At 34.9% G+C, this 27,429-nt stretch overlaps 1 protein-coding gene across 12 annotated transcripts in view; it reads left to right on the top strand.

Moving 5' to 3' along the window:
• Positions 1 to 25,919, top strand: part of PHTF2 (putative homeodomain transcription factor 2) — a 159,056-nt gene extending 133,137 nt beyond the window's left edge. For 11 of the 12 annotated variants that reach the window (XM_077994534.1, XM_028844775.2, XM_077994533.1 and 8 more), the window contains 8 exons: positions 7,016 to 7,144; positions 8,989 to 9,261; positions 9,483 to 9,614; positions 11,634 to 11,720; positions 18,071 to 18,226; positions 20,004 to 20,099; positions 22,466 to 22,591; positions 23,550 to 25,919. In XM_077994534.1, coding sequence (XP_077850660.1) covers positions 7,016 to 7,144; positions 8,989 to 9,261; positions 9,483 to 9,614; positions 11,634 to 11,720; positions 18,071 to 18,226; positions 20,004 to 20,099; positions 22,466 to 22,591; positions 23,550 to 23,570 — 1,020 coding nt within the window. In that variant the 3' untranslated portion in view covers positions 23,571 to 25,919. The remainder of the gene's footprint in view (positions 1 to 7,015; positions 7,145 to 8,988; positions 9,262 to 9,482; positions 9,615 to 11,633; positions 11,721 to 18,070; positions 18,227 to 20,003; positions 20,100 to 22,465; positions 22,592 to 23,549) is intronic. The other variant, NM_001258132.1, reaches the window with a different exon arrangement.
• Positions 25,920 to 27,429: the final 1,510 nt, after the last annotated feature.

The following is a 27,429-nucleotide window of genomic DNA, read 5'->3' as shown; positions in this document are numbered from 1 at the left end:
CTCAACTCACTGCAACCTTTGCTTCCCAGGTTCCAGCGATTCTCCTGCCTCAGCCTCCTGAGTAGCAGGGATCACAGGCGCCCACCACCACACCCAGCTAATTTTTGTATTTTTAGTAGAGACAGGCTTTCACCATGTTGGCCAGGCTGGTCTCGAACTCCTGACCTCAAGTGATTCTCCCACCTTGGTCTTCCAAAGTGCTGGGATTACAGGCGTGAGCCACCCTGCCCAGCCGTACTAGCCACATTTCAAATGCTGAATAGCCACATGTGAGGAGAGCATAGGATATCTTTATTTGAGTGTCCCACCAACACCTCAGATTTAGCCAGTTCTCCCTCATAAATCTGTTTTTCTTATTCCATTCATAATTTTGGTGAATGACATCTCCATCTACCCAGTAGTCTAGAAACTTGGTGGTCATTTAAAATTCTCACTGGGCTTCCCCTTATCTCTCTTATCCAACTCTTTATCTAATCCTGTCAGTAAAACCAAGTCAAGTCAGAAAACTAGAGACAAAAAAAGAGAACTTTCAATCTGATAAAAGGGTAATGCATAGCCATCAAAGAACCTTCTGCTATAACAATACCAGAGGCTGGGTGGCTTAAACAACAAACATTTATTTCTCACAGTTCTGGAGCCTAGAAGTCCAATATCAGGGTGCCAACATGATTGGTTCTTGGTAAAGGTTCTCTTCCTGGTTTACAACAGCTGTCTTATCCTTACATAGTAGAAATAAGAGAGCTCTGGTCTCTTTACCTCTGTCTGGTTTTGGTTGGAGTTAGACTGATTTAAAGTCCATATTAAAAAGCAAAATATCAAGAATAGCAAAAACAATTTTGAAGAACAACAGGGATCTTTCCCTACTGGGTATAAAAATTTACTTTAAATTTAATACTCTTAAGATAGTATGATATAGATACATAAACATATATACCAATGGAACAGAATAGAAAACCCAGAAATAGACCTGTGTTTATAATGGATCACTAATATGTGACATTAAGTGGCATCACAAATCAGTAGAAAAAGAACGGACTATATGGTTGTGAGTCAAATGATTATACACATGAAAATTTATTCCAAATAGTTTCTAAAGCATTTAGAAAAGCAAAACTTTAAAACATTTAGAAGAAAATACAGGAGAAAGATATTTGTTACTTCAGGTTAGAGAAGAATTTTTAAAAACAAGTTATAAAAAGCACAAACAAAAATGGAGAGATAAATTTGAATATCTTAAGATTTAAAACTTTGAGCATGTTAAAAGATGAGCCACAGGCTGGGAGAAGATATTTCCAGTACATTAACTATCAGAGTGTTACTACATACAGGACATAAAGAACTCCTACAGATGAGTAAGTAAAAGACAAATGACTCAATAGAAAAATAAAAGGATGTGAAAAGACAACTCCCCTGATGACTAATAAAATATAAGGGAAGATGGTCAGCCTTGCTATTAGTTGGGGAAATGTAATTAGAACAATTAGATACTATTTAATATTGATCAAATTGTCAAAATTTAAAACCTGATAAATTACAGTGTTGGCAAGAATGTGAAGAGAGAACTCTAATACTGATGTTTGTTTGTACAGCTACTTTGGAGAGCAGTTTGTCATTATATAGTAAAGCTGAAGTTCTGTATCTTCTAGGACCCTTTCATTCCACTTTAGAATGAAACTTTAGAATATAGGCACTATCATTGTATTGTGCGTGATAGTGAAAGTTGAAAATATAATAGCCAATAGTAGTGGAATTAATAAATAATGGTGTGTGATAAAACAGTATACAGCAGTGAAATGGAATGAACTCGGCTGCATAGATCAACATGAGTAAGTCTTTTTGAATATAATTTTGAATGAAAAAGGCAAGCTGCCATTACTTTAAATAACCCTGTCTCTACTAAAAATACAAAAATTAGCCGGGCATAGTGGCAGGCACCTGTAATCCCAGCTACTCTGGAGGCTGAGGCATGAGAATCACTTGAACCTGGGAGGCAGGGGTTGCAGTGAGTTGAGATCGTGCCGTCGCACTCCAGCCTGAATGATGGAGCGAGATTCTGTCTCAAAAATAAAATATAAAAAGGATGGCTATGAATGTTTAGAAAAAACCAAGTGGTAATTAGAAGGGAAATTGAGCTGAGTGTTTTGGTGTTTACTCCCTAATATATGAGATATTTGAAAACATTGATATACACAGGGGAAAACCAGTAGGGAAGAATCAAAGAGGTACAGGAGAAAATGTTGACTGGTGGAATGACGTTTCTTAGGATTCTGGAGGGGAATCATAATCAGGAAGCTTAGCATTTGACAGGAAGAGGAAAACATTCTCTGCTGAGATAGGATAAGGATGAGTGCATGCAGCAAGCAAGATGGTAAGAGAGTTATTGCCTGATGATCTCTTTTCTGTGAAGTGCAAGAGTCCAAGGGATCTACTGGCAATAAGGGAGATGATACAAGAGGAGGCTTTTGGATGGTGGTGAAGGCTTTAAGTTAACATTTGTGGAGAATGGAGGAAGGAGACAGAGAGAGAGGGAGAAAGGGCGGGGGCGGGGTGGGGGGTGGGGAGAGAGAGAGTGTGTGTGTGTGTGTATTCAAGCCAATGAACACATCAAAACAATCATACTACCTTGCCACATTGTTGAGGGTCCAGCTGGAATCTGAAACCATGAATTTGTAGTTGCCTATTCTACACAGCTATGTGATGTTTTCTGGAATGTAGTTGTCACTATATCTGACATTTAATAAGCATTTACTTATGCCACACACTGTGCAAAGTAATCTAGCTGCAGTATCTCATGTATTTAACCTTCACAACCTTTGGTAATGTAGTTTATTTTCATTTTACATTGCTCAGAGTTGAGTAATGTGCCCAAAGTCACACGGAGTAAGTGCTCAATAAATAGTTGCTATTCAAGGGACAGGAGAGGGGATGATTGAAATGGTGGATCTGGTAGGAGTCTAATCATTAGATTGTTAAATCGAGAAGGCAATGAAATCAGGAAGGGACTGATAAATTTACGGATAGGTGTGTTCAAGGGAACAAGTGTTTTAGAATTGAAGGTTTGAGAGACCAGTTAAGATGGGAAGTTGTAGTAGATTCCTTTCAGAAGTAGAGCAGTTCGTATGGTGACAAGGTCTAGGGTGTGGCTATGGGAGTAGTTTAGAGTCCTTGGTATTGAAGAAATGAAAAAACAGTGAACAATCCATGAAAGCATAGGTATTGAATGAATCATCTGCGTATTCATCTAAGTCACTGAGACTAACAACTGGAGTTAAGACTGAGGGAAATGCCTGTGAGCTATTTTCCCAGAGATAACTAAGCAGCATAAAAGCAGGGACCATGTGTTTTTTTGCTCAGTGTTGTATCACACAGTGTGAGGTACACAGTAGGTATTTAATAAATATTGAATGCCTGAAACAAAATTAAATTTTTTCAAAACATGCCAATTCCAGTGCTTTCTTAAATGATATTAATTGTTTTATGATGTCTATGCAGAGTAAATTGCTCCTAAGTCTGTCACATAAAATTTGTTAATGCTCTACTCTGTATATCTAATTATAGTGTCTTAGGCTTATATTGTTTTTGCTTTTAGATTAAAGACGATCTTACTCAGATTTTTAATTCTCAGGTTTCAAAAAATAAGCTCATGCTTTTAGATTTACTAGTAGCTAAGTAATGGAAATTAGCTCCCTTTACTAAAAAGCTACTAGTTTTTTTCTTGTTTAACCAGTCTGTGCTAGGTTTGGAAGACCTTTTTCTGCCTACTATACAGATAGAAAAATCCCTTCTCATGAAAAAACACTGAGCATTTGAATTAGTATATTCTAATCAGAATATTCCCAAATGTGTATCTTTGTTTTATTTTGTTTGTAAATAGTAATTGAAACATTTCCACAGGAGAAAATTTTTCTCCTCTAGTCCTTCTCTATAGCTGAATATATACTAAAATATAAAGCTATATTCAGCTGAAATTCAGTTTTTAGTAAGTGTAAAGCTTAAATGGCTGCATTCCCACAGTTGGAAACAACGAGTATGTGGTTGTCATGGTGAATTTATTTGAAATAAAACATGCCACCATTTAAGCATTAAGGTTTTCAGGTAGTTTTGAATGAACAAGGAGCAAAGCAGTTGAGATTTTAAATAAGGATAAAGTATAGTCATTTTAAAAGTTCTACATTTTTGGATCTGTGATGCTGTCTCCAAAGGAAAAAAAAATTTTTAAGTTCTAAATTTTAGTTTGAAAACATATATAGCGGCTGGGCACAGTGACTCACGCCTGTAATCCCAGCTTCGGAGGCTGAGACGGGTGGATTACTTGAGGTCAGGAGTTCGAGACTAGCCTGGCCAACATGGTGAAACCTTGTCTCTTATTAAAAATACAAAAATTAGTCAGGCATGGTGGTGGGCACAGTGGCAGGCACCTGTAATCCCAGCTGCTCAGGAGGCTGAGGCACGAGCACTGCTTGAACCCGGGAGGTGAAGGTTTCAGTGAGCCAAGAACTGCACTCCAGCCTGGGCGGTAGAGTGCGACACAGTCTCAAAAAAAAAAAAAAAAAAAAAAAAAAAAAAAAAAAAAAAAGAAAAAAGAAAAAAGAAAATATATTTAGAGTAACCTATGTGATAAAATTATGAAATGAAATTATTTGCTCTGATGTTTTCCCTGAATCTTTTAAAATAAAAGTATTTCATGTGATGCTATTCTCCACACTGCAGACATGATTCAACAAGACTGTTTTTCAATGTACATTTCACACCCACACACACATAGAGAGAGACAGAGAGAGAAAGAGAGAAATATAGCAGTCTTTTCAATTTATTTTTTCAAGTTTCTACACACAACATTGAACATGTAATTAACTCTTTTAAAATTCACCAGTTTCTAGTTGTTGTCTTCTCTTTTGCCTTTAGACTTTCTAGAAATATTGTAATATCAGATGCTGGATAGAGTAATTGGCAAGGTAGCTAGATGTAAAAGGAGTGCTTTTGGAAGGACGATGAGAATGTCCTGATTTCCTATTTCTGTCTCTAGATGGGCTTTCTTGGTATTGATATATTCCTTTCTTCATGTAATTAGGAAGACATTAATTCACTATTCCAGACTGAGAGTTTAAAAAAGTCTGTAAATCAGTGGTTGAAATCTGTTGGCTCTCAAGCTTCTTTCCTTCTAGCTTCTTGCATTTCTTGTTTCTGGCTTTTGGTTCCATGACGCTTAACAATTATAGAATTTCTAGAGAAAGTTTGATATATATTTTGGTACAGATTATTTCTTTCCCAAAACAGAATATTTTGTTTGGAGATAAATGAGGAAATAACATTTGAGAAATTAAGTTGGTAGTTAATAACTAGTGTCTTAGCACTCTTCAGGACCTCAAGTAGTGAAATGTATATCACGAAAGTTAAAGTATATTAAAATCCCTTATCTCTGGAAAAGATAAAAATTTTCCACCTCTGTTTTTTTACATTATTGAATTATTATTATTCAACTTTAGTTGAAATTAATCAATGCAACTTTAGTCCCCCAGAGGAAAGTGTTAAAAGTTTACAAGAAACTGTTTTTTTACCATATTTTAATCACATTTTTGTCCTCTAAAGAATAAATGTACCTAGAGTAGATTCTTCTGTTCATTGTTAGAAGTTATATTTAACGAAATATTTTATAAAATTTGAGGTTGCTACGAATGCCAAAACTATCGTTTTTTAAAAATGTGGGAAGTGGCCAGGCACTGTGGCTCACTCCTGTAATCCCAGCGCTTTGAGAAGCTGAGGTGGGCAGAGCACGAGGTCAGGAGTTCGAGACCAACCTGGTCAGCATGGTGAAACCCCATCTCTACAAAAATTAAAAAATTAGCCGGGTGTGGTGGTAGGCGCCTATAGTCCCAGCTATAGCAGAGGCAGGAGAATCAGTTGAACCCGGGAGGCGGAGGTTGCCGTGAGCTGAGATCACGTCATTGCACTCCAGCCTGGGTAACAGAGCAAGACTCCATCTCAAAAAACAAAATGTAGGAAGTATATGAGTCCTTAAAAATATGCTAGAAATACTGCAATATAAACAAGCAAACTGATCTCTATCTGGGTTTAATCTTTTAGTGTTACTTCTCTTGAAGTCTGATTATATAAAGGTTTAGTGTTTCATTAATCTTGTTGCCATCATTAACTGTTCTGCTTTGGGGCTGGGCGCAGTGGTTCACACCTGTAATCCCAGCACTTTGGGAGGTAGAGGCCAGTGGATCACCTGAGGTCAGGAGTTAGAGACCAGCCTGGCCAACATGGTGAAACCCCGTCTCTACTAAAAATAAAAAACTTAGCCAGGTGTGGTGGCACATGGCTGTAGCCCAAGCTACTCAGGAGGCTGACTGCTTCAGTTTGTAATATTTGCTCTATCTGAAAAAAACAAAAAGTTAGACTGGTCCTTTGGAGAAATGCTGGATTAAAATATCAGAAAAGTAACTAAATCAGATATTAAACATTAAGTATATAAGGAAGATTCTTTTTCGGGATGACTGTAGCACTATATAGTCTTTCAAAGAGATTCAAATCTCGGCTGTCATATTCTTTTTTAATGAATGATCATAAGTTGAACAATGATTACTATGAACAAGTTGATATCCATTTGTCTTTTAGCATTAGTATATTGCAACTATGTAGACTGATTGACAACTAAATACTTTTGCTGACATGTTTTAGTATATTTTTGAACATATGTTGACTAATACTTGTTACAGAAAGTTCTGAACTTGTACAGTTTTATAACCGTGTAACTTCTTATGATATCTGTTCAGTGTATATGCTAACTAATTTTAAGATAGAATTTTAGTGTTTTAGAGTTGTGTGTATAAATATATTAGCTATGCACAGATCTACATATCTCATTTATAAAACATGATAAATGTATTCACCAATTTTTATTTTTAGTGTCATTAAAATTGTATGTGTATATAGAGATATATATACAACTTTATATACAAACATTTTATTTGTTAAATGTGATCAATATATTTACTTTTTTTTTTTTTTATAGAGTCATTTGCCCTGGCTCCATAGTTCCCACCCAGGATTAGAAAAAATAAGTGCTATAGTATGGGAAGGTAATGATTGTAAGAAAGCAGACATGTCTGTACTTGAAATCAGTGGAATGATAATGAACAGAGTGAGTTTTTAAATTTTATTCTTGTAGTTCAAGGGTAAGACTTAGTGATTATCTGTATATAAGATAATTACTGGAATGTTATACTAGTAATCTACTGACCTCATTTCTTCACCCTGAAAAAAGAGTTATATGTGTATATTTGTTTCTGACTGTGATTTAAACAGTGATTTGTCACCAAACCACTCTCATCTTCTAGTGTTTTCACTTATCTGACCTAGAACAGATGATACAATCTATAAGTTTTCTCTTTTATGTTATTCATTCTTTTGAAATTCAGGAGCTTGTAGATATATACAGGTGTTAATAAAGACTTTTCTTTGGTCTAGAGATTGTTGTTACAAAAACTTTAAAAATAAAATAATTAAAAAGGCGTATGTTTCTGTATCATTCTTACTGGTTCGTTTGTTTAATAGGACTTAAAACATGAAGAAATCAAACTAGTAAATTTGCATTCATACTTGCTTGCCTGCTTAAATATATAGAAGTAACTCAGGTAGTGGTAAAAGTCTTGAGTAGTTCAAAGAAATCTGATCCAAATACTGTGGATTTAAATTTTATTTTCTATTATTTCTTTTTTCAGATAATTGCTGATTTTTAAAATATGTTGATTTCTCTGGACTTGTTTTTAACTTGCAATTTCTAAATTTCTTTAGTGCATTATTATGCTAGAACTCTTCTCCACACTTTATGTAAGACAGGAATTAAAGTAACTGGGTCTAGAAATTGATAAAACTCCCAATATCATACTGAGATATTGCTCATACATATCTCAGCATGAGCAATTAAAAGCAGTTGACTGGGAAGTCTCTGGAATCTTGGATCTAGTTTGTACTCTGTAACTTAATTACCTGTGAATTGGCAGATCACTTAATTTACAATAGTCTCATTTATCTAATGTATAATATAAAAAGTTGGCTACATGATAGTTAAGATCCCTTTTAGTTCTGCCAGTCTAGCATATTGGAAACTCTTACATTGTCCCATTATCTAATTTCCTTTTTTTTATTATTTTTAATTCCTTCATCTTTTTCCCTTCTGTTTAATTTCTTCTTCCTTCTATCATCTCTCTTCTAAAATGCTTCTAGAGTTTAAGGAGACACTTATTTATATATTGGACTATTCAAAGAGAAACATAAGTGGCTGGGCATGTTGGCTCATGCCTGTAATCTCAACACTTTGGGAGCTTGAGGAGGGATTATTGCTTGAGCCCAGTAATTAAAGACCAGCCTGAGCAAAATAGTGAAACCCTGTCTCTACATCTCTACAAAACCCAAAAAATTAGCTGGGGCCTGTGGTGTATACCTGTAGTCCCAGCTACTACGAATGCTGAGTTGGGGGGATCACTTGAGCCCATGATTGCGCCACTGCACTCCAGCCTGGGCAACACAGTGAGACCCTGTCTCTGGAAAAAAAAAAAAAAAAGAAAAAACCCTAAGGTACGAATGTATGAAATAAGTGTAATGCTGAGTTTTTTTCTTTAATGAACTGAATTTAAGTGAATATGAGATCTCATTCTCTTTAATATTACAGTATTTGTGAATATTTCTAACTTGAAATAATGAAATACATACATTTTTTTTTCAAGATCTAGATAAGACAGTCAGTCCTTTCGCCATCTACTTAGTGAATTAGAGATCTGATAATGAATTGTTTTTAAGATCTGAAGAATTAATGACATTTTATGTGTAGTAGGCTCTCAAACTTGAATGGGATTCAGATTACTTATATTAAAATGAATATATTTTAACAAATTATTTCATATTGCTATAAATAATTTTACTGTAGATGACATTTATGGTATAATTTTATTTTTCTTTTCTCTCTCTTCCCCTGGCTTCCTCAAGGTGAACAGCCATATACCAGGAATAGGATACCAGATTTTTGGAAATGCAATCTCTCTCATACTGGGTTTAACTCCATTTGTTTTCCGACTCTCTCAAGCTACAGACTTGGAACAACTCACAGCACATTCTGCTTCAGAACTTTATGTGATTGCATTTGGTTCTAATGAAGATGTCATAGTTCTTTCTATGGTTATAATAAGTTTTGTGGTTCGCGTGTCTCTTGTGTGGATTTTCTTCTTTTTGCTCTGTGTAGCAGAAAGAACTTATAAACAGGTAGGTATAATGTAGACTTCTGAATATTTTATCATTTTCATAATATTAAAAGTATTCCTGAAATACTTTATTATTTCATTATGTCATTTTTACCTAATTATTTTTCTATTTTGCTTTTATAGTACCTAACCAAATAAAATCTTAACAATTCATATTTTGTTGATTTTTGTTTTCCTGTGGTAATCTACTTGAAAATTAATCCTCATCTTAATCTTTTTTAGCGATTACTTTTTGCAAAACTCTTTGGACATTTAACATCTGCAAGGAGGGCTCGAAAATCTGAGGTTCCTCATTTCCGGTTGAAGAAAGTACAGAATATAAAAATGTGGCTATCTCTCCGTTCCTATCTTAAGGTAGAATGGGAGTGATAAAAGTAGTTTTAACATGCTGGCCCTTTCTGATAGTTCCAGTTTCTTTATCAATATATATTTGTCTCTAGATGTATAGTAACCAGCTTTTACTCATTCAAAAGCTGAATTAGGGATTTTGTTTCTACTTGCCTGGTTGTCACAAGCCAGCAGAGGGAGCCCATTACTTAAAAAAGAATTTTTTAAAAAACTAACCAATGAGTTTCCTCACAGAAGGGACCTATTACTATTTTAAAATATTAGTTTGCAATTCAGTGTCATTCTTTTCATGTCATTGTTTTCCTTTAAACTTTTAAATAATTGTCCTAGTTGTGGAAGTATGATGTAAAAACTCTGGAGGGAAGAGGGAAACATCTAAATTGGTTTTAGGAAAACGCTTTTTTTCCTGAGGATTGCTTATTGCATTAAGTAACAGTAGAATGTCATTATATATGGAGTAATCATGCAAGTTCAATGATATTTATTCACAGCACTGTCTATATCTTGGTAAAGTTGACCTAAAGACCAATTATCCTCTGACATACCTAGATGTTTAATGCTTTATATTTTGAAATAATAATGAAAGAAGTAAAAAAAAAGTTTGCCCTATTTATCTACTCTTATATTTAAAAAATTAATTGTTCTGTTTATTAATTTAACTTATTAAATTTAGTCCACTTAGTGTCACTGCTGCAAATTGGCATGGATATTTTTTTCCTATGACATATCTGTTGTATGGAGGGATGAATCTGATCTTTGTTGCTTGAATTCATCCAAAATTTCCCCCATTATCAACCCTAAGCAGGTGTTACATTCTTTTGTACATTGATTATTTTATTCAGTAAACACTTATTTATGTTAACCGTGTGCCATTCACTGTTGATGAGATGAAAGCCCCTACCGTCATACCTAAGCTTATACTTCAGTGAGGGAAACATGAAAGCCCAGACCTAGGAATTATCCTTGTTTAATCTCTAGTATCCAGTTTATCACCAATTCCTATCTTTTCTGCTCCCAAAATATATCTTGAATCCATTTGCTTCTCTTTGTTCCATTTCCACCACCCTCATTGAAACCATCAATCATCTTTTGCCTTGTGCTACTACAGTTACCTCTTACCTGGCATTCCAGCATTCACATTTCTTCCTTTCATTCCTTTCTTCAGTCTGCCACCAGTGATCTTTTAAAAATGTATATTTGGCCCTATATTCTTAAAACTTCTTGGAGGTTCTCCATTGCTCTTAAGATAAAGCACAAAATCTTAACAAGGTTTATAATGCCCTTTATGATCTAAGTTCTCCCTTATTCACCTGTCTTTTGTTTCATTTTGAAACACTCTCCTTCCTAGTCCACTACATTCCAGCCATGTCAGACTGCTTCGGTTCTTTACGTGAGCTGTGATCTGTCCTGCTTTATGTTCTTGCATATGCTCTTCCTTCTACCTAGAACACTGCTGTGTGCCGTCATGCCCCTGCCCCTCCCCCTTAATCTGGAGATCTTCCCAGGCCCACACTCCTAACTCTCAAATCTAAATGAAGTCTCCCTGCCAAGTATCTCGAAGCATCCTATGTCTTTCCCTTTTAGCACTCATCACAATTTATCACATATATCTGTGATTATGAGCTTGATGTCTCACTCCCCTCCTAGTTCCTGTGAAGGTAGAGGGACCATGTGTTGTTCTCTGTTGTATTTCTAGCACCCAGCACAGTATCTAGTTCTAAGCAGATGCTTAAGAAATATTTATTGAATAAATGACTTATGTTTGACAAAATGAAGTATTTGAAAGTTATACCAATAATTTTATGCTATATAGATATAGATACCCTTTTAACTCTGTTGCAAATCCTCAGGAAATCATAACACTTTAACATTAAAATTTGCCTAACAAATTAGGTATATTCAACATTGTGGGCTATGATCAACTCATGGTGATGAGTCGACACCTTTATTGAAACCATGGAAATTATCTGCTAATTAGTAAATATATTTTAAAATGTTTCCTTTTCTCCCACCCACACCCTGCAGCGTCGAGGTCCTCAGCGTTCAGTTGATGTAATAGTTTCATCTGCTTTCTTATTGACTATCTCAGTTGTCTTTATCTGTTGTGCCCAGGTGAGTTAACTCGCTCCATGTAGAAATTAACCAGATATATAAATATTAACTTTCAGATTAATAAATAAATAATAATATAAGTAAGCCTAGTTAGAAAAGTAAGTTTTGAAGTTATCTTTTTGCAGTTTATTTTTTTGGTAGAATAAACAAGTGTATCTTATCTCTGTGCCATGAACAGTGAACATATATGCTCAAATGTCTGTTGAAAGAACACAGATTAATTTTTGCCTAGAATCCTTCTCATTATCTTTACTTCCCAGAAGAAACATATGAGTTATGAAATTGTCCCAGGAATGTCCGATTTATTCATGTTTACTACTCTTTTATTTCTTATATCTGAATAGTTACTGTTACTTAACTGCTGCATACTCTGAAAAAGAATTTTTAGTGACCCAGATTACTTAGGGAGTACAAAAGTATCTCAGGATATGCACTGCTATAATGCAGGGGAACATGTCCTCAGGGTCTCCTGAGGGTTGTGTCATGGGCCATGTAATATTAAAAAACAAGTTTAAAAGTATTAAAATTTTAAAAACAAAAATAATAAAACATATGCAAACTTCCATTCCAAGTAGTATGATGTACTAGCTTATCTGAAAATTCTTCTACTTTAAAACATCAAACAGGCTGGGCACAGTGGTTGACACCTGTAATCCCAGCACTTTGGGAGGCCAAGGAGTGCGGATCACCTGAGGTCAGGAGTTTGAGACTAGCCCGACCAACATGGTGAAACCTCATCTCTGTTAAAAATACAAAAGTTAGCCAGGCATGGTGGTAGGCGCCTGTAATCCCAGCTATTCAGGAGGCTGAGGCATGAGAATCGCTTGAACACGGAAGGTGGAGATTGCATCACTGCACTCCAGCCTGGGGGATAGAGCGAGACTCTGTCTCCAAAAACAAACAAACAAAAAAAAACATCAAACAATGCTGGGGGAAACCCTCAGCTTTTGAATGTACATATTGTGTATATATGTCTAAGTTCATAAGATAATAAAGGGCCAAAAATGAAGACAAAATTGAAAACCAGAGCATTTAAGAATAAGCATTAATGCTATGGCAGCGTGAGAATAAGAGAATGAGGTACACTGCCAGTCTTAGTATTGTATCCCAGAGACTTGAAATTTTATGCCCACGTAGGACAGGAGATGAGGCCTTGACCTGTAATACCTCCCTACTCACACCATGAAGTCAAACCCTCCAAGATCTATAGCCTCCGTGAAAAGTTGGATAAGAAAAACAGTCTGCTCACCAGCACTAGAAGACAAGAAGGAAGCTTATCTGACTCTGGATGACAAGGATGGGGGAAAAGTCTCTTCTAAGAATATATAACTCTGCCCTTACTACAGGTTTAGGGTTCAAATTGACATTATACATCTTGTCCTGTAACCCTCATGTCAAGAAGTTAATATAAAAAGTGGTCCTAGGCCCCTGGATACCTGACAGAAGCAAAACCAAGGCTATTTGGGGGCATGCGACTTCAGCCTAGACCTCATGGGATCCACAGATAAAGCTCCTTCTGATATCAAAACATAGGAAGAAACAGTGTAACATGAAGGAGTCAACAGATAAACCAATAGCAGGATTAGGTCTCCAGCTATTTCAGTTTGATCAGGTGGAAACTAAATTTGTTTATAGTGATGAAAGACATAGATAACACTGAAAAGAGAACAGATAAGTTTGAAAAAGAACTTCAGAGAAATGAAAAATACAGTTAATGACTTTTGACTTTTGTTTTTTGCTTTTCACTGCGGGAACAAAGTCATTGACTTTTAAAACACAATGAACAGAATAAATAGCAAATTAAAGACAGCTAAAGACATAGTGAACTGGGAAATGAAAGAAATGACTAAGATACAGGATAGAGATAAAGAGACAGAAAATGTCAAGTGGATATTGAGACTTCGTGGGAGATCCAACATATGTCTAATAAGAATTCCAGGAGGAGGCTGGGTGTGGTGGCCCACACCTGTAATCCTAGCATTTTGGGAGGCCAAGGCAGGCAGAACACTTGAGGTCAGGAGTTCGCGACCAGTCTGGCCAGTATGATGAAACCTCTCTCTACTGAAAATATGAAATTAATCGGGCATTGTGGCTCACGCCTGTAATCCCAGCACTGGGGAAGCTGAGGCAGGAGAATCACTTGAACTGGGGAGGCAGAAGTTGCAGTGAGCCGAGGTTGCGCCACTGTACTTCAGCCTGGGCAACAGAGCGAGACTGTCTCAAAAAAAATAAATAAATAAAAAAGAATTCCAGGAAGAAAGAATGCTGAAAAACAACATTTGGAGAGAGAATGGCTAAGAATTTTTCTGAGTTGATGACTTTTTTTTCAGGCACAAGGTTGTTTATAAAACTTTCCCATGTATTAGGCAATAAAGTAAAAACTAATCCAAATGTCTGATACTATACAGACCACAATATCTAGCTGTCATATAGTCAAAGTAGAAAAGAGTGATAGCAACAAAAAAAAATCTTATGTATTTGGAGATTTTAAAACATACAAATAATACATTCTTTGAAAGAAAAAGCACACTATTAAACTGTAAACAATTTAATACTGGCACAATTGAGAATTTTTTAAAGATACTAGTATGAAGTGCTTTATATCATTAAAGTTGAAGGCATAAGTGGACAATTTTATAGAAATACATAATCTATTAAAATGGACTCAAAAAGTAATTGAAAACCTGAAGAGATTTGTAGCTGTAAGTAGTTTAAAATTTTAGTAGTTTAAAATATGCCACCAACAAAAATCCCGTATGGTTTTACTGATGAATTTTGTCAAATATTTAAATAGATAATCCTAAACTTACACAAAAGATCTAGTCAATAGACAAAGGGGATATTCTTCAGCTCCTTTTATGAGGCTAGTATAACCTTGATGCCAGTACCATAGAGCTAGTATGAAAGTGGGAAACTGAGCTGGTTTCATTTATTAGATAAAAAATTCTTCAACAGAATACTAAGAAGATGAAGCCAGAATGTGAATTACAATAAATAGGCCATGACTAGTATGAAAATGGGAAACTGAGCTGGTTTCATTTATTAGATACAAAATTCTTCAACAAAATACTAAGAAGATGAAGCCAGAATGTGAATTACAATAAATAGGCCATGACTAAGATTGTCCCTGGAATGCAGATTTCAACTTTAGAAAATCCATTAATGCAATTCAAGCTGATTAAAGGCAGAAAATAGGCAATCATATCAATAGATGCAGAAAACAATTTGTAAATTTTCAGTGGACATTCATGATACAAGGACTAGGAAGTATTGTCCTTAATCCGATAAAGTATATCTTTTAAAATTTGGAGTAAGCATTATACATAATGATATCACCTTAAGAGTTATTTACTTTAAAATTGGGAATAAGACAAAGTTACTTGCTTTACCACTTCTAGTCAGCATTTGATGGAGGATATTAATCAGCAAAGATGGGGGAAAAAGTGGTCTAAAGTTTGGGGAAAAAAATCGTAGACTATATGATTGCTTATATAGAATATCCAAGTGACTTTACAGACACATTATTTAAAATATATTTGTTATATCAAGATTAACAAAAATAGATGCAACAGCATTTTAAAAATTAATTTTGTTTCTATAAACCAGAGATCAGAAAACTTCCTCTGTAAAGGGCCAGATAAATATTTTAGACTTTTGCCTGACACCTGCAATCTCTGAAATATATTCTTTTTCTTCTAATTCCTCTTTCTCTTCTTCCTTTGAAATAATATAAAAATTACTTTTAGCTCTGGGGCCAGACAGAGGCCTAAAGCTAGATTTGGTCAATGGACCATAATTTGTTGACATCTGCTATATACAGAAATAGATAATTGAAAACTATAAATACTGGCCAGGCACAGTGACTCATGGTTATAATCTTAGCACTTTGGAAGGCCAAAGTGGATGGATCCCTTGAGCCCAGGAGTTCAAAACCAGCCTGGGCAACATAGTAAGACCTGGTCTCTTAAAAAAAAAAAAAAAAAAATTAGCCAGATGTGGTGACACATGCCTGTGATCCCAGCTACTTGGGAAGCTGGGGCGAGAAGATCACCTGAGCCTGGGAGGTCAAGGCTGCAGTGAGCCATGATTGTGCCACTGTACTCCAGCCTGGAGTAACAGTGAGACCCTGTCTTTAAAAACAACAGCAAAACACATATGTCATTTCCAATAGCAACAACAACAACAGCAAAAATTCACAAGAATAATTCTAACAAAAGATACGTAGGACCTTATGGAGAAATAGGATAAAACTTTATTGAAAATTATAAAAGAAGGTACACAATGAGGCTGAGCACGGTGACTCATGCCTATAATCCCAGCACTTTGGGAGGCCTAGGTGGGCAGATCACCTGAGATCAGGAGTTCAAGACCAGCCTGGCCACCATGGCAAAACCCCACCTCTACTGAAAAAAATAGCCAGACGCGGTGGCGCATGCCTGTAATCCCAGCTACTTGGGAAGCTGAGGAGGCAGGAGAATCACTTGAACTTGGGAGGCGGAGGTTGCAGTGAGCCAAGATCACGCCACTGCACTCCATCCTGGGCAACAGAGTGACACTCAGTCTCAAAAAAAAATTTAAAAAAGAAGGTATACAATGTTAGTCACAATGTTAATAGTTGGGAAGGTTCAATTTCATATTGATTCTCCTGGGGGAATTGTTGGAATCCCATGTAATTAAACAGAATGCTTTATTTTAAAAATAAGTAACTCATCAAGCTCCCTAAAACTCATCTGGAAGCACAGAAAGACAAGAGTAGTCCAGATAATTTTGAAGAACAAGTTGCTGTACCAGAAATACGAAGACTTACTTTATTTTTTCTTTTTGTTTTTCTTTTTTTAATTTCTCTTAGAACCTTCAGATGAGAGACTTATTTTAAAATTACAGAAAGACTATGATTTTTGCCCAGGTATAGAATGACCAGTGGGGTGAAATAGAGTTGTACATAGCCATATACATGTAGAAACCTAATATATGATCAGATGGCATTGTATATCAATGCAGGAAGGCTTTACATAATGGAAATATGAAGTACAAATGGAGCAAAATGACTTCATGCCATACATAAAAATAAATTCTAGGTGGATTAAAGATCTAAATGTGAAAAACAAAATTTTTAATATGATCACAAATAAAAATTAAAATTTCGTGTCTTGCAAAGACACCATAAACAACAAACCAGAGTCTGGGAAAGACAGTGGCAAAATGATTTAAATAGCATTGTTAGTCACATTATAGACATAACTTCTACAAATCAGTAGGAAAAACAGACAACATACTAGAAAAAATGTAGATGTAGAATATAAAATGGTAACTCACAGAGGAGGAAATTCAGTTATCAATAAGCATATGAAACATACTCATCCTCCATAAAATCAGGAAGAGTAAAAATAAGGCAATGAGAGAACACTTCACACCCATTAGTTTGGCAGATATTAGGAAGTTAGATAATAACAAGTATGAATGAAAATGATGGCAAAGGGAACTCTGATACACTGCTGAGAGTATAAATTGGGGCAACTATTTCAGAGACAAACTTACAATATCTAATAAATTTGAAGATGTAATATCCAAGAACCCAGTGATTTGACTCCCAGATAACTTCTAGAGAAAGTTGCATGTGCATACAAGGAAACACATACAAGAATGTGTATTGCAGCATTGCTTGTAATAATGGAAATTGGCAACAAAATATTAATGATAGGGTTGACCAATAAGTTGTGGCTGATTGTTTTACTAGCCAATAAATCGTGGCTGATTTTTTTACTTTAACATAGGAGTTAGAATGAACAAATTTAGAGCTAAGTCTGTCATCCTGAATCAGCCTTGAAAACAAAATTCAGTGGAATAAAAAGTAAATTAAAGAATGATGTGGATAATGTGGTAACATATAAATTTTTTTTCTTTATTTTTCCCAACTCCCAAATGCTTGGAAAATAAATTTTAAAATATACAAAAAATAATATAGTTTAAGGATGTATATATAGCTAAACAATAAAAACAATTATGGAAAAGATAAACATAAAATTCATTACTTCTGGGGTGGGAAGGGGAAGAAAAATGAGAATCAAGGAAAAGTTTAAGGTGATTTCAACTGAATCTAATATTTTTTAATCGGAAAGAGATGTTGCAAAATATTAAGATTTGACAAAACTGGGTAGAGGCCCCATGGATATTAATTACATTATACTCTATATTTTTGATGTGCTTAAAATATTTCATAATTAATGTAGACTGTTTCTAAAATGTAATACTAAATTTATGAACAATCTATGAATTAAATGTTTATTTCTTTTAAAAAGAAATTGTTTGAATCACATTGCTGCTTTATGTTACCTTTTTCATACTTTTAGCTACTTCATGTACACGAGATCTTCCTTGATTGTCACTACAATTGGGAACTGGTAATCTGGTGCATCTCATTAACACTTTTTCTGCTAAGATTTGTTACCCTTGGATCAGAAACAAGTAAAAAATATAGCAATACCTCAATATTACTTACTGAACAGGTGAGTGTGCATGCTGATTATGCTATAAATTAATGTCTATAAGTTAAAATGTTTTCATTTCCTTTACGTTTTTCAAGAATGTGTTTTATTTGATTAAGGTCATTTGTGCTATAAAGCAAAACGTAAAATTTAATAGGACACAAGCCTTTCTTCAGTGTTCCTGCCTTGATTCATATTTCAAATCCAATCTCCTTTTTTAATGTCCCATTTTTATTTGACAAGAAGGAAGTACCACTTAATAAATTAATGTATTTTAGACTATGAATGGGACATGTTTGCTTTGCAGTGTAGCAGAGCCACATTTGAGTAAGTATCATTTTTACTCAGTAGAAAGAATAAAGCATAATTGGTTAATTTTATTTTGTATGAATTTGTTAAATATTTTCCTCTTTCCATTTTATAGGAATTTTGTAAAGAAACTTATTCCCATGAATATTTTAGTTAGGGATAGTTTGATTTTAAAGAATCAATAAACCTGTCAAATGAGCTCAAACGAAAGAGTAATCACAAAGATAAAGATCCCTAAGAAAGTATACTTGAGCCTGCCAGGCGCGGTGACACACCTGTAATCCTAGCACTTTGGGAGGCTAAGGCAGGCAGATTACCTGAGGTCAGGAGTTCAAGACCAGCCTGGCCAACAAGGTGAAACCCCAAGGTGAAAAAATACAAAAATTAGCCAGGTATGGTGGTGCGTGCCTGTAATCCCAGCTACTTGTTAGGCTAAGGCAGGAGAATCGTTTGAACCCCAGAGGTTGCAGTGAGCTGAGATTGTGCCACTGCACTCCAGCCTGGGCAACAGAGTGAGACTCCAACTCAAAAAAAATAGTATACTTGATCCTTATGGAATTGGACAAAATCAACCACTTCCTCCAACTCACTCTGAGGCTAACGGTTTCTCATTTCTGCCCTTCTCTTCACCTTTCTTCCAGTGGCCTTTCTGTAGACTTGCTACCCTATAATTTTGGTTTACACACGGTTTTGGTTTGGTTTAGCATGAGTTCTAGCTTAGACTTTTACTGACTTTTCAGTTTATGTTCCTACAATATCTGATAGATACATCATGTTAGTCTTACCTAGTCAGTATATTGACTAGCTTTGGTTTGGGTGTACATTCCAGCCTAATCAGCGATGGCTGCCAGATTGTGGGTGAAGGTGAGATCTAATGGGATAAGCACAGTTGCCTAGCCTTGCTTCTTCCACTGGCTTGGGGTTAGAGCATTTTTCAAAGAAAGGAACTGTGGACACCCCAGAATTGTCTATTATAGAGTAGATAATACAAATACACAAATATTTTTTAGTGACTTTCAAATAAATCATAAAACAGCAAGGCATTGTGACTGTCTATAATCCCAACACTTTGGGAGGCTGAGATGGGAGGATCACTTGAATCCAGGAGTTCAAGACCAGCCTAGGCAACATAGCAAGACCCCATCTCTAGTAAAAAAGAAAGAAAGAAATAATAAACCATTGATTTAGTTTATTATAATTATTATTTATTTTTTAGGTTGATTTGGCTGTGATACTAAAGTGTCTCACCTTTTAAATAATGCTATCCAGTCTTTTTTATTTTGGCTTTTGATTACATTTGAAAAGTGTTTGAGTAACAGTTATTATTTTCCTATTATAAAATAAGTATAGGAAATTTGGAATGTATAGTATAAAGAGTATTAAAATCACCTATAATCTCGATAACCAGATACTGGAATGAATATCTTTCAAGTCCTTTAAAAATGTGTATTTATTATAATTTTAAGCATTTCTATTCTTTTTATAAAAGATAAACCTCTACTTGAAAATGGAGAAAAAACCTAACAAAAAGGAGGAACTGACACTAGTGAATAATGTTTTAAAACTGGCTACTAAACTGCTAAAGGTAAGAATAGAATTGAAAATGGTTATAATGTCAAATATGCTGTTCTGACATAATTTTTGTTTTTTGTTTATAGATACTACTTTATATTTGATTTTCATGATTATCCAAGTTGTTTCCAAGTTATACTTGTGCACATACATACAATTTATATTTTACTTCTCATTGCAAAAGTGCTCAAACTAATCCAAATAATTTCTTTGGAAATTGTATATTAATACTTAATATTATGTTTAGAGTATTGTAGAGGTTGGCATCTTTGGAAATGTATGCCTCCTAGACCTTAAAATAGATTTCAGAAAAGAAAATTTGTTGTTAACTTGGGAAGGTTTTTACTTTGTGTTTCTCAGAGCAGTCTTCTGGTTGGCCTGAGTTAGCTTAAAAAGTAATAATACCTAATTTTCATAATAAATGTATGTCATAAACATTTAATTTTTGGTAACAAAAGAATACAATTTTGATGTATTTTATCTCATAATAATTCTTTGGGGGTAATTTAATAAAACATTTTTTGTCACTGCTTACAATATTCATTATGTTTTTAGTTCTTAAAAGGAAAAAAGTTTTTAAAATTTCAGCTTCTATAACCAATTGAATATAATTGTTACAGTTATTTATATATTTTCAGAGAATGGTATGAAATTAGTTGTGTTTCAAAGTTACAGTTAATTCTTCAGTCAACTAAACGGTGTGCATTGGGTATAGACTCTGCACCACATAGTATTGAAGGGTTCAGAAGAAGTGGGTGGGGGGATAATAAAAAGCAATTACAGATGGCTTTCGTTTTCAAATCCCTTTAATTATCTTGAGGAAGATGGTGACATTTAAATAATGAAGAAGATAATAGAGGCAAATTCCATTTTTGACCAAAATGCTCAATGGGAAAAAATATCTTGAATTAATAGTTTTATGTTTGCTTGACACATGTATATTGTATCTTCAGAGTGTAGCCGCTGTGTAGTTGTATGTTTGCTTGACACATGTATATTGTATCTTCAGAGTGTAGCCGCTGTGTAGTTGTATGTTTGCTTGACACATGTATATTGGGTATCTTCAGAGTGTAGCCACTGTGTAGTCGTATGTTTGCTTGACACATGTATATTGGGTATCTTCAGAGTGTAGCCACTGTGTAGTCGTATGTTTGCTTGACACATGTATATTGGGTATCTTCAGAGTGTAGCCACTGTGTAGTCGTATGTTTGCTTGACACATGTATATTGGGTATCTTCAGAGTGTAGGCACTGTGTAGGAAGGGGCTACAAAGGTGAGACTTAATGAGCAGCCACAATCTCAGAGCAAAGTATAAAAATGACTAGAATAACAAAGCATAATAGTATGATTCTTTTTGATCATACATAGCCTCTAGTCAAACTACATAGATTTCTAGTCAGAAATCTGGGACTTACCGTAGATCGTACCTTCTTTCTCTCTTCTCTTTACAGCCAAGAAATTCTCAAGTCCACTGATTCAGTCTTTTTAATATCTTCCAATTCATCCCTTCTCTATTAGTACTGCCCTATGTGAGATCCTTGTCTCTCACTTAAGCTTTTGATACACTGAACTCATTATAGATATTCTTGCTTCTGGTCTCATTGCTCCCTAGTCTTTCTTCTACATTGCTGGCCCAGTGATCTTTCTTCCTTGTACTTGGGCCCTAACAATGCTGAGCAACCTGTAGCCATTCAGATGTGTCATGTTCTCATGTGTCTTAGAATGTATACTCCCCACCATCCACAAAGTTTCAGGAGCACCTTCCTCTATGGCCCCATTATTTGCTTTTTATATGTACCTTTCAAATGGGACTTTCATATTTTAATTATTTGTTGCATGTCTACTAAATGTAAGGTCCTTCAGCTCAGGGACTGAATCTTAACTTCCCAGAGCCTAGCACAGGGCTTGGCATATAATAGAACTTTAAATGTTTGAATTAACCAATTAATCAATCCATGTATTTGAAAATGAATTGACTCAAAGAGGAGTTTTTACATGTTATAATCTTATCAGAAAATTTGGTCAATTTCTAATTCTTCTACCAAAAGGTATTGTTCTCTTTCAGTTTCTAGTCTAGTTCTTATATTAAAAAATGTTCTCTAGCCTCCTTATAATAGCTTAAGGGACAGAAATTGGAGTTACAAATTTAGTCACAGAGTTCTTTTAAAGGATGTTCCTTTTTTTGTTTAAAACCATTAAAACTATTATTAAAATTTACTTGTTTCAAGTTTAACCAAGTTTATCCTTTCTAAAAGCATCCATAGTTGGTAACTTTTTTGAAAGTGTTTTTTAAAAATTCTCATTGTATATTGTTCTGAATTAGCTTACGTAGTAATTCTTTTTGAATCTGGGACTGACTTTTTTTTCTCTTCTGCTAGGAATTGGACAGTCCTTTCAGATTATATGGGCTTACAATGAATCCGCTGCTTTATAACATCACCCAAGTGGTTATCCTGTCAGCTGTTTCTGGTGTTATCAGTGACTTGCTTGGATTTAATTTAAAGGTAAGAGGTTGCAAGTACTTTTTGTTTTTTAGTTTCCTGTTGCATTTTTGTAGCACCCATTTTACCCTCACATGCACAGTAATGCAGTCATTTTGGTAAGATTGCAATTAGTGAACATTTCACATTTAATTTCAAAGAATTATATATATTTATGTTTTATAATACTGACAGGAATTTCTAACTTGGAACAGTATTTATTGTAAATAGAAGTCTTATGTAGGATAAGTAGAAGTATTTATTTTTATTTTTTATTTTGAGATGGAGTCTTGCTCTGTCGCCCAGGCTGGTGTGCAGTTGCGCGACCTTGGCTCACTGCAACCTCTGCCTCCCGGGTTCAAGCAATTCTCCTGCCTCAGCCTCCCGAGTAGCTGGGACTACAGGTGTGCACCACCATGCCTGGCTGATTTTTGTATTTTTAGTAGAGACAGGGTTTTGCAATGTTAGCCAGACTGGTCTCTAACTCCTTACCTCAAGCGATATACCCACCTTGGCCTCCCAGAGTGCTGGGATTACAGGTGTGAGTCACCACGCCCAGCAAGAAGTATTTATTTTTACTAATAAAACTTTAATTTAGGTGATAAAAAAGAAAAAGAAAAGCCCTATTTCTGTTTTTGGCCAAAAGTTATATTATTTATTTATATAGCAATGCATACATCTTCCAATATATGCACAACTAACTGTTAGGAAGATGTAAGATAATCATATTAAACCAGTTCTGTATATACATATATATATATAGCCACTTCTCAAGAGAAAGCAATAGAAATCTGATTTTCACATTTTTGTTTGTGTTTAAGGTTAGTTCTTCTTAAAAGGATGAAAGAGTTAAAATATTAGAAACTGCACTTGTTTGTGAATGAAATTTGAATTTTAAAATGGTATTACTATATATAATTTAAGCTTTGATATTAAAACTGGCTTGTCACCACTTCTATTTTTTTTTTTTTTTTTTTTTTAGCTATGGAAGATTAAATCATGACAATTCAAAGAAAAGAAGATGTAGCCTTTTTTCCAGAATAAGAGTACTGACTAAGCTGCCTGAAAGCTTGTCACTGATTCTTTGCTTCAGGAGTCTCAGCTGGGGAGTTGAAGTGTTTACATCAGACTGTCTTGTGCAATTCTTATATTTATTTTACTTGTTCACTTTTTTTTACATTTATTTTAGTCTTTATATTTTATTTTTAAGCATTGATGTACTTAGTTGTTGAAAGGGTGATGAAACTGATATCCAGATACTTGAGATCCTGGTAATTGGTCATAAATATTGGCAAAATAACAAATTGTGAAAATAGAAGCCATTGCTAAGCACTGTTTCTCCATCAATGCCGTGAACTTGCCTTACTTGAGGAAAAATTCTTTAACTTTGGAATATTGCATTGAACTCAGCTATACACATAAAACATTTTCTTCGGTAAATCAAGATCCAGTCAGGGTTTCTCTTGAATTATTTTGGAACAATGCCAGGATCCAAACTGATTAAGTTGCAGTTTAAGCACCCTTCAGTATTAATATATACGGTATTATATAACAGGTCAACAAGTGCTCTTTGATGATAAAACTTGTAATAGAGCAATAATTGTAAATGGTTACCATACTGTAAGATATTTTGATAAAAATTAACTAGTAATACTTGTATTTATTTGAAACACTGGGCTGTTTGCACAGCTCCAGCTGTGCATGCTCAAAATGTGCACTTTTTAAAATTGTTACTTTTAATGCGTATCTTTATATGGGATCTGTTATAGTGTACTAGGGCATGATATGGTATCCTTTTGAGTGAGGTATATACTCATCTCACAAGTGAAGTGCCTACTGATATTACTAAAGTACATTATGTTTACTCAAGTAAATAATTTTCTCCCCATGGTACACTCTAGTACAGGCTATTCATACCACACTCAAATGAACAACTTAAGAATAAGGCTAAAAACCAATAAAATATTTCTCTAATTGCTAGTTATAAAACTATATCCAAATTTTCAGAAAAGACAGCTTCAGCTTGCAAATTCTGTCCTCTAAACTTATCTGGTGCATTATCCCTACCCCACCCCCATTATATAAGGGCTATTTTAGATGCTTTTAACCTCCCCAACGAATAATTTGCCAAGTGTCCAATGAGAACTTATCATGTTGGTGTGTTAGGTAAATCGGGCGAATATGATAGTATCTTACATTGGGCCTTGATTTTAAGTTGTTATATTTGTACAATCGAGTATTTTAGGAATTACATGAAACATGAAATGGTTTTTGCAATTTTTTTTAAACTGGGCATCTGGTTTCTAAAAATTCATTTGAAACAATCTAGAATTTTCTTGGTGCAAAGTGTATCATGTGGAATATCCTCGTATTTTTACCATATTTTAAGAACTTTAAAATGATTAATTGTAAATAATTTGTTTGATTGGTGCAGTTATAATCCCCAAATCATAATCTTAAAATCAGGAATGTGTGGAGAACAGAGCCATGTCGTATCACTTTGCTCTTACCATTCCTTTTGATCAACCTCAATTCAGCCTCATTGTGTAGTATGTTTTTTCTTTCTATGAAAAACAACAGAAAGCATTTCATTTGATTTGCCTATGTTCAAATATGTTTAATAATGACCAAAGTGCATTCTGAGTTTTTTCAAGGAATGTATTACTGGAGCTTTAAGAACATACTTAGTTTCTCATGTGAAAACTTAGGCTTTGTCTGATATTTTTTCTTCCTGTATTGTCTAATGTTGAGGTTGTTTTTAGGAATTATATTTTATAAACTTTTTCAAAATAAGGTACATACCTATACAGAACTTAACATTTTGCACAGAATATATCAAATATATTTTGAGAAAAAAAGTACGGCATGAGTTCTGTTAGGAATAAAAGATGAAACTATTGTATCTCACAAAAAAATCTTATTTCAGAATGGAAATATTTTTGAGAAAAGTAGCTGAGTATACTGGTTTAAGAAAATGCTTGTTTTAGATTGAGGTTAACTTAGAGTTGGGAGTTGATTTATTAAGTACAGTATACCTCTCAACAGTTTATTAATAATATGTTGAATTATGTCAGTGTGGGCAGCAGTAGAATACTAAAAGGAAAATGGCATTTTAAGCAATTTCAGAACATTAACTGAACTATTTTCGAAGCAGAAAAATTGACATTGCTGCCTTTAAGAATACCATGAATGTAAGAAGTTGAAAGAAATTGTAACATACCACATACTATAGAAAAGGCAGTTCAAAGATAGAATTGTGGCAGATGTTGTGTGTGAACTGTTGTTTCTTTGCCACATGTGTTGTATTTGAAAGTTTGACAGCAAGTTTAAAATAAAACATTCTATGACTTGACAGTGTTTTTTTTTTTTTTTTTTTTCAATTTTCAGGTCATATACATTTCTATGATAATTTTGTGTTTAGTTAACAAAATTTAGTTAGATTTGGGGGGAGTGAAAATAAATTTTTTATAGCTTTCCAACATTTTAGATTTTGTTATAATTCTTAGAACATGAAAAAATAATACATACACAGGCTTTTCATCACCAAAATGATATCACTAATGTTTGTTTGCTTGTTTGTTTTTGAATACAGCAAACTGGCTGTGGCCTGGAATATTAAAGCTCATTGTGAAAAGATAGTGTTTTTTAAATTTTTGTTTTTTGTTTGTTTGTTTGTTTTTGAGATGGAGTCTCGCACTGTCACCCAGGCTGGAGTGCAATGGCATGGTCTCGGCTCACTGCAACCTCCGCCTCCCAGGTTCATGCCATTCTCCTGCCTCAGCCTCCCAAGTAGCTGGGATTACAGGCGCCCACCACCACACCCAGCTAATTTTTTGTATTTTTAGTAAAGACAGGATTTCTCTATGTTGGCCAGACTGGTCTCAAACTCCTGATCTCATTATCCGCCCGCCTCGGCCTCCCAAAGTGCTGGGCTTATAGGCATGAGCCACCGCACCCAGCCGATAGTGGTGTTTTTAAACAAATGATTTTACCACATGAATTCAGCATGAGAGATTATGATCAACAGAGGATGGCTAAACATTCTAGTATTTCTGTTATCTGATTGGTCCAAGTGTTCACTGGGATTAAATTAATCTAGGACTATTAATTCAAGTGCACTTTCAAACTTACTTTAAGCTTAGAAATGGCTCTTTCAATTAATCTCCCTTCATACTTCAAAATAGCAATATGACTGGCACCTCTTAATTGTTTGCTATATCACTTAGAACATAATTCTCAACCTTTTTTCTGCCAAGCCTATACAAAAAGATACCACAAATGCTTAACAGTAGCACTGGCTCCCCAAAGAACTTGCTGCCTGGGGAATCTAAAAGGCCATTAGGGATGGGAAAAACCCAAGTGCATAACACTTCTGATACCAGATTCTCTGGCAGACACCAACTGGGTGTTTTCGAATTTAACTCAGCTCTAACACTATACCTGAAAGAGCGTCAGATCCCACAGGTTGAGGGCTCATTCCCACAAGACTGCCCCCACTTCACAGGCCAGTCACAAGACCCAGGTTGTGATCTGGCTCCCCATCAGGGTTCCTATGACCCTCTTCTTGGGTTCAATTAATTTGCTAGAGAAACACTTAACTTTTACAGGTTTATAAAGGATACAGATGATGGAGGAGATGCATAGGCAAGGTATGGGGGAAGGAGTGTGGAGCTTTCATGCCCTGTCCAGAGTGTGCCACACTCCAGGAGGCTCCATGTGTTGTGCAACCCAGAAACCCTCCAAATCCCTTAGTTGAGGGATTTTTATGGAGACTTCAAATCACATAGGCATGATGAATAAACTCCATTTCCAGCCTCTCTGGAGGGAAGGTGGAACTGAAAGTTGCAAGTTTATAATACTGG

Source organism: Macaca mulatta, chromosome 3 (assembly GCF_049350105.2).
Source record: "Macaca mulatta isolate MMU2019108-1 chromosome 3, T2T-MMU8v2.0, whole genome shotgun sequence".
NCBI classification, from domain to species: Eukaryota; Metazoa; Chordata; class Mammalia; order Primates; family Cercopithecidae; genus Macaca; species Macaca mulatta.
Note: the sequence above shows the minus strand (reverse complement) of the source record. Positions and strands in the feature narration are given on the sequence as shown.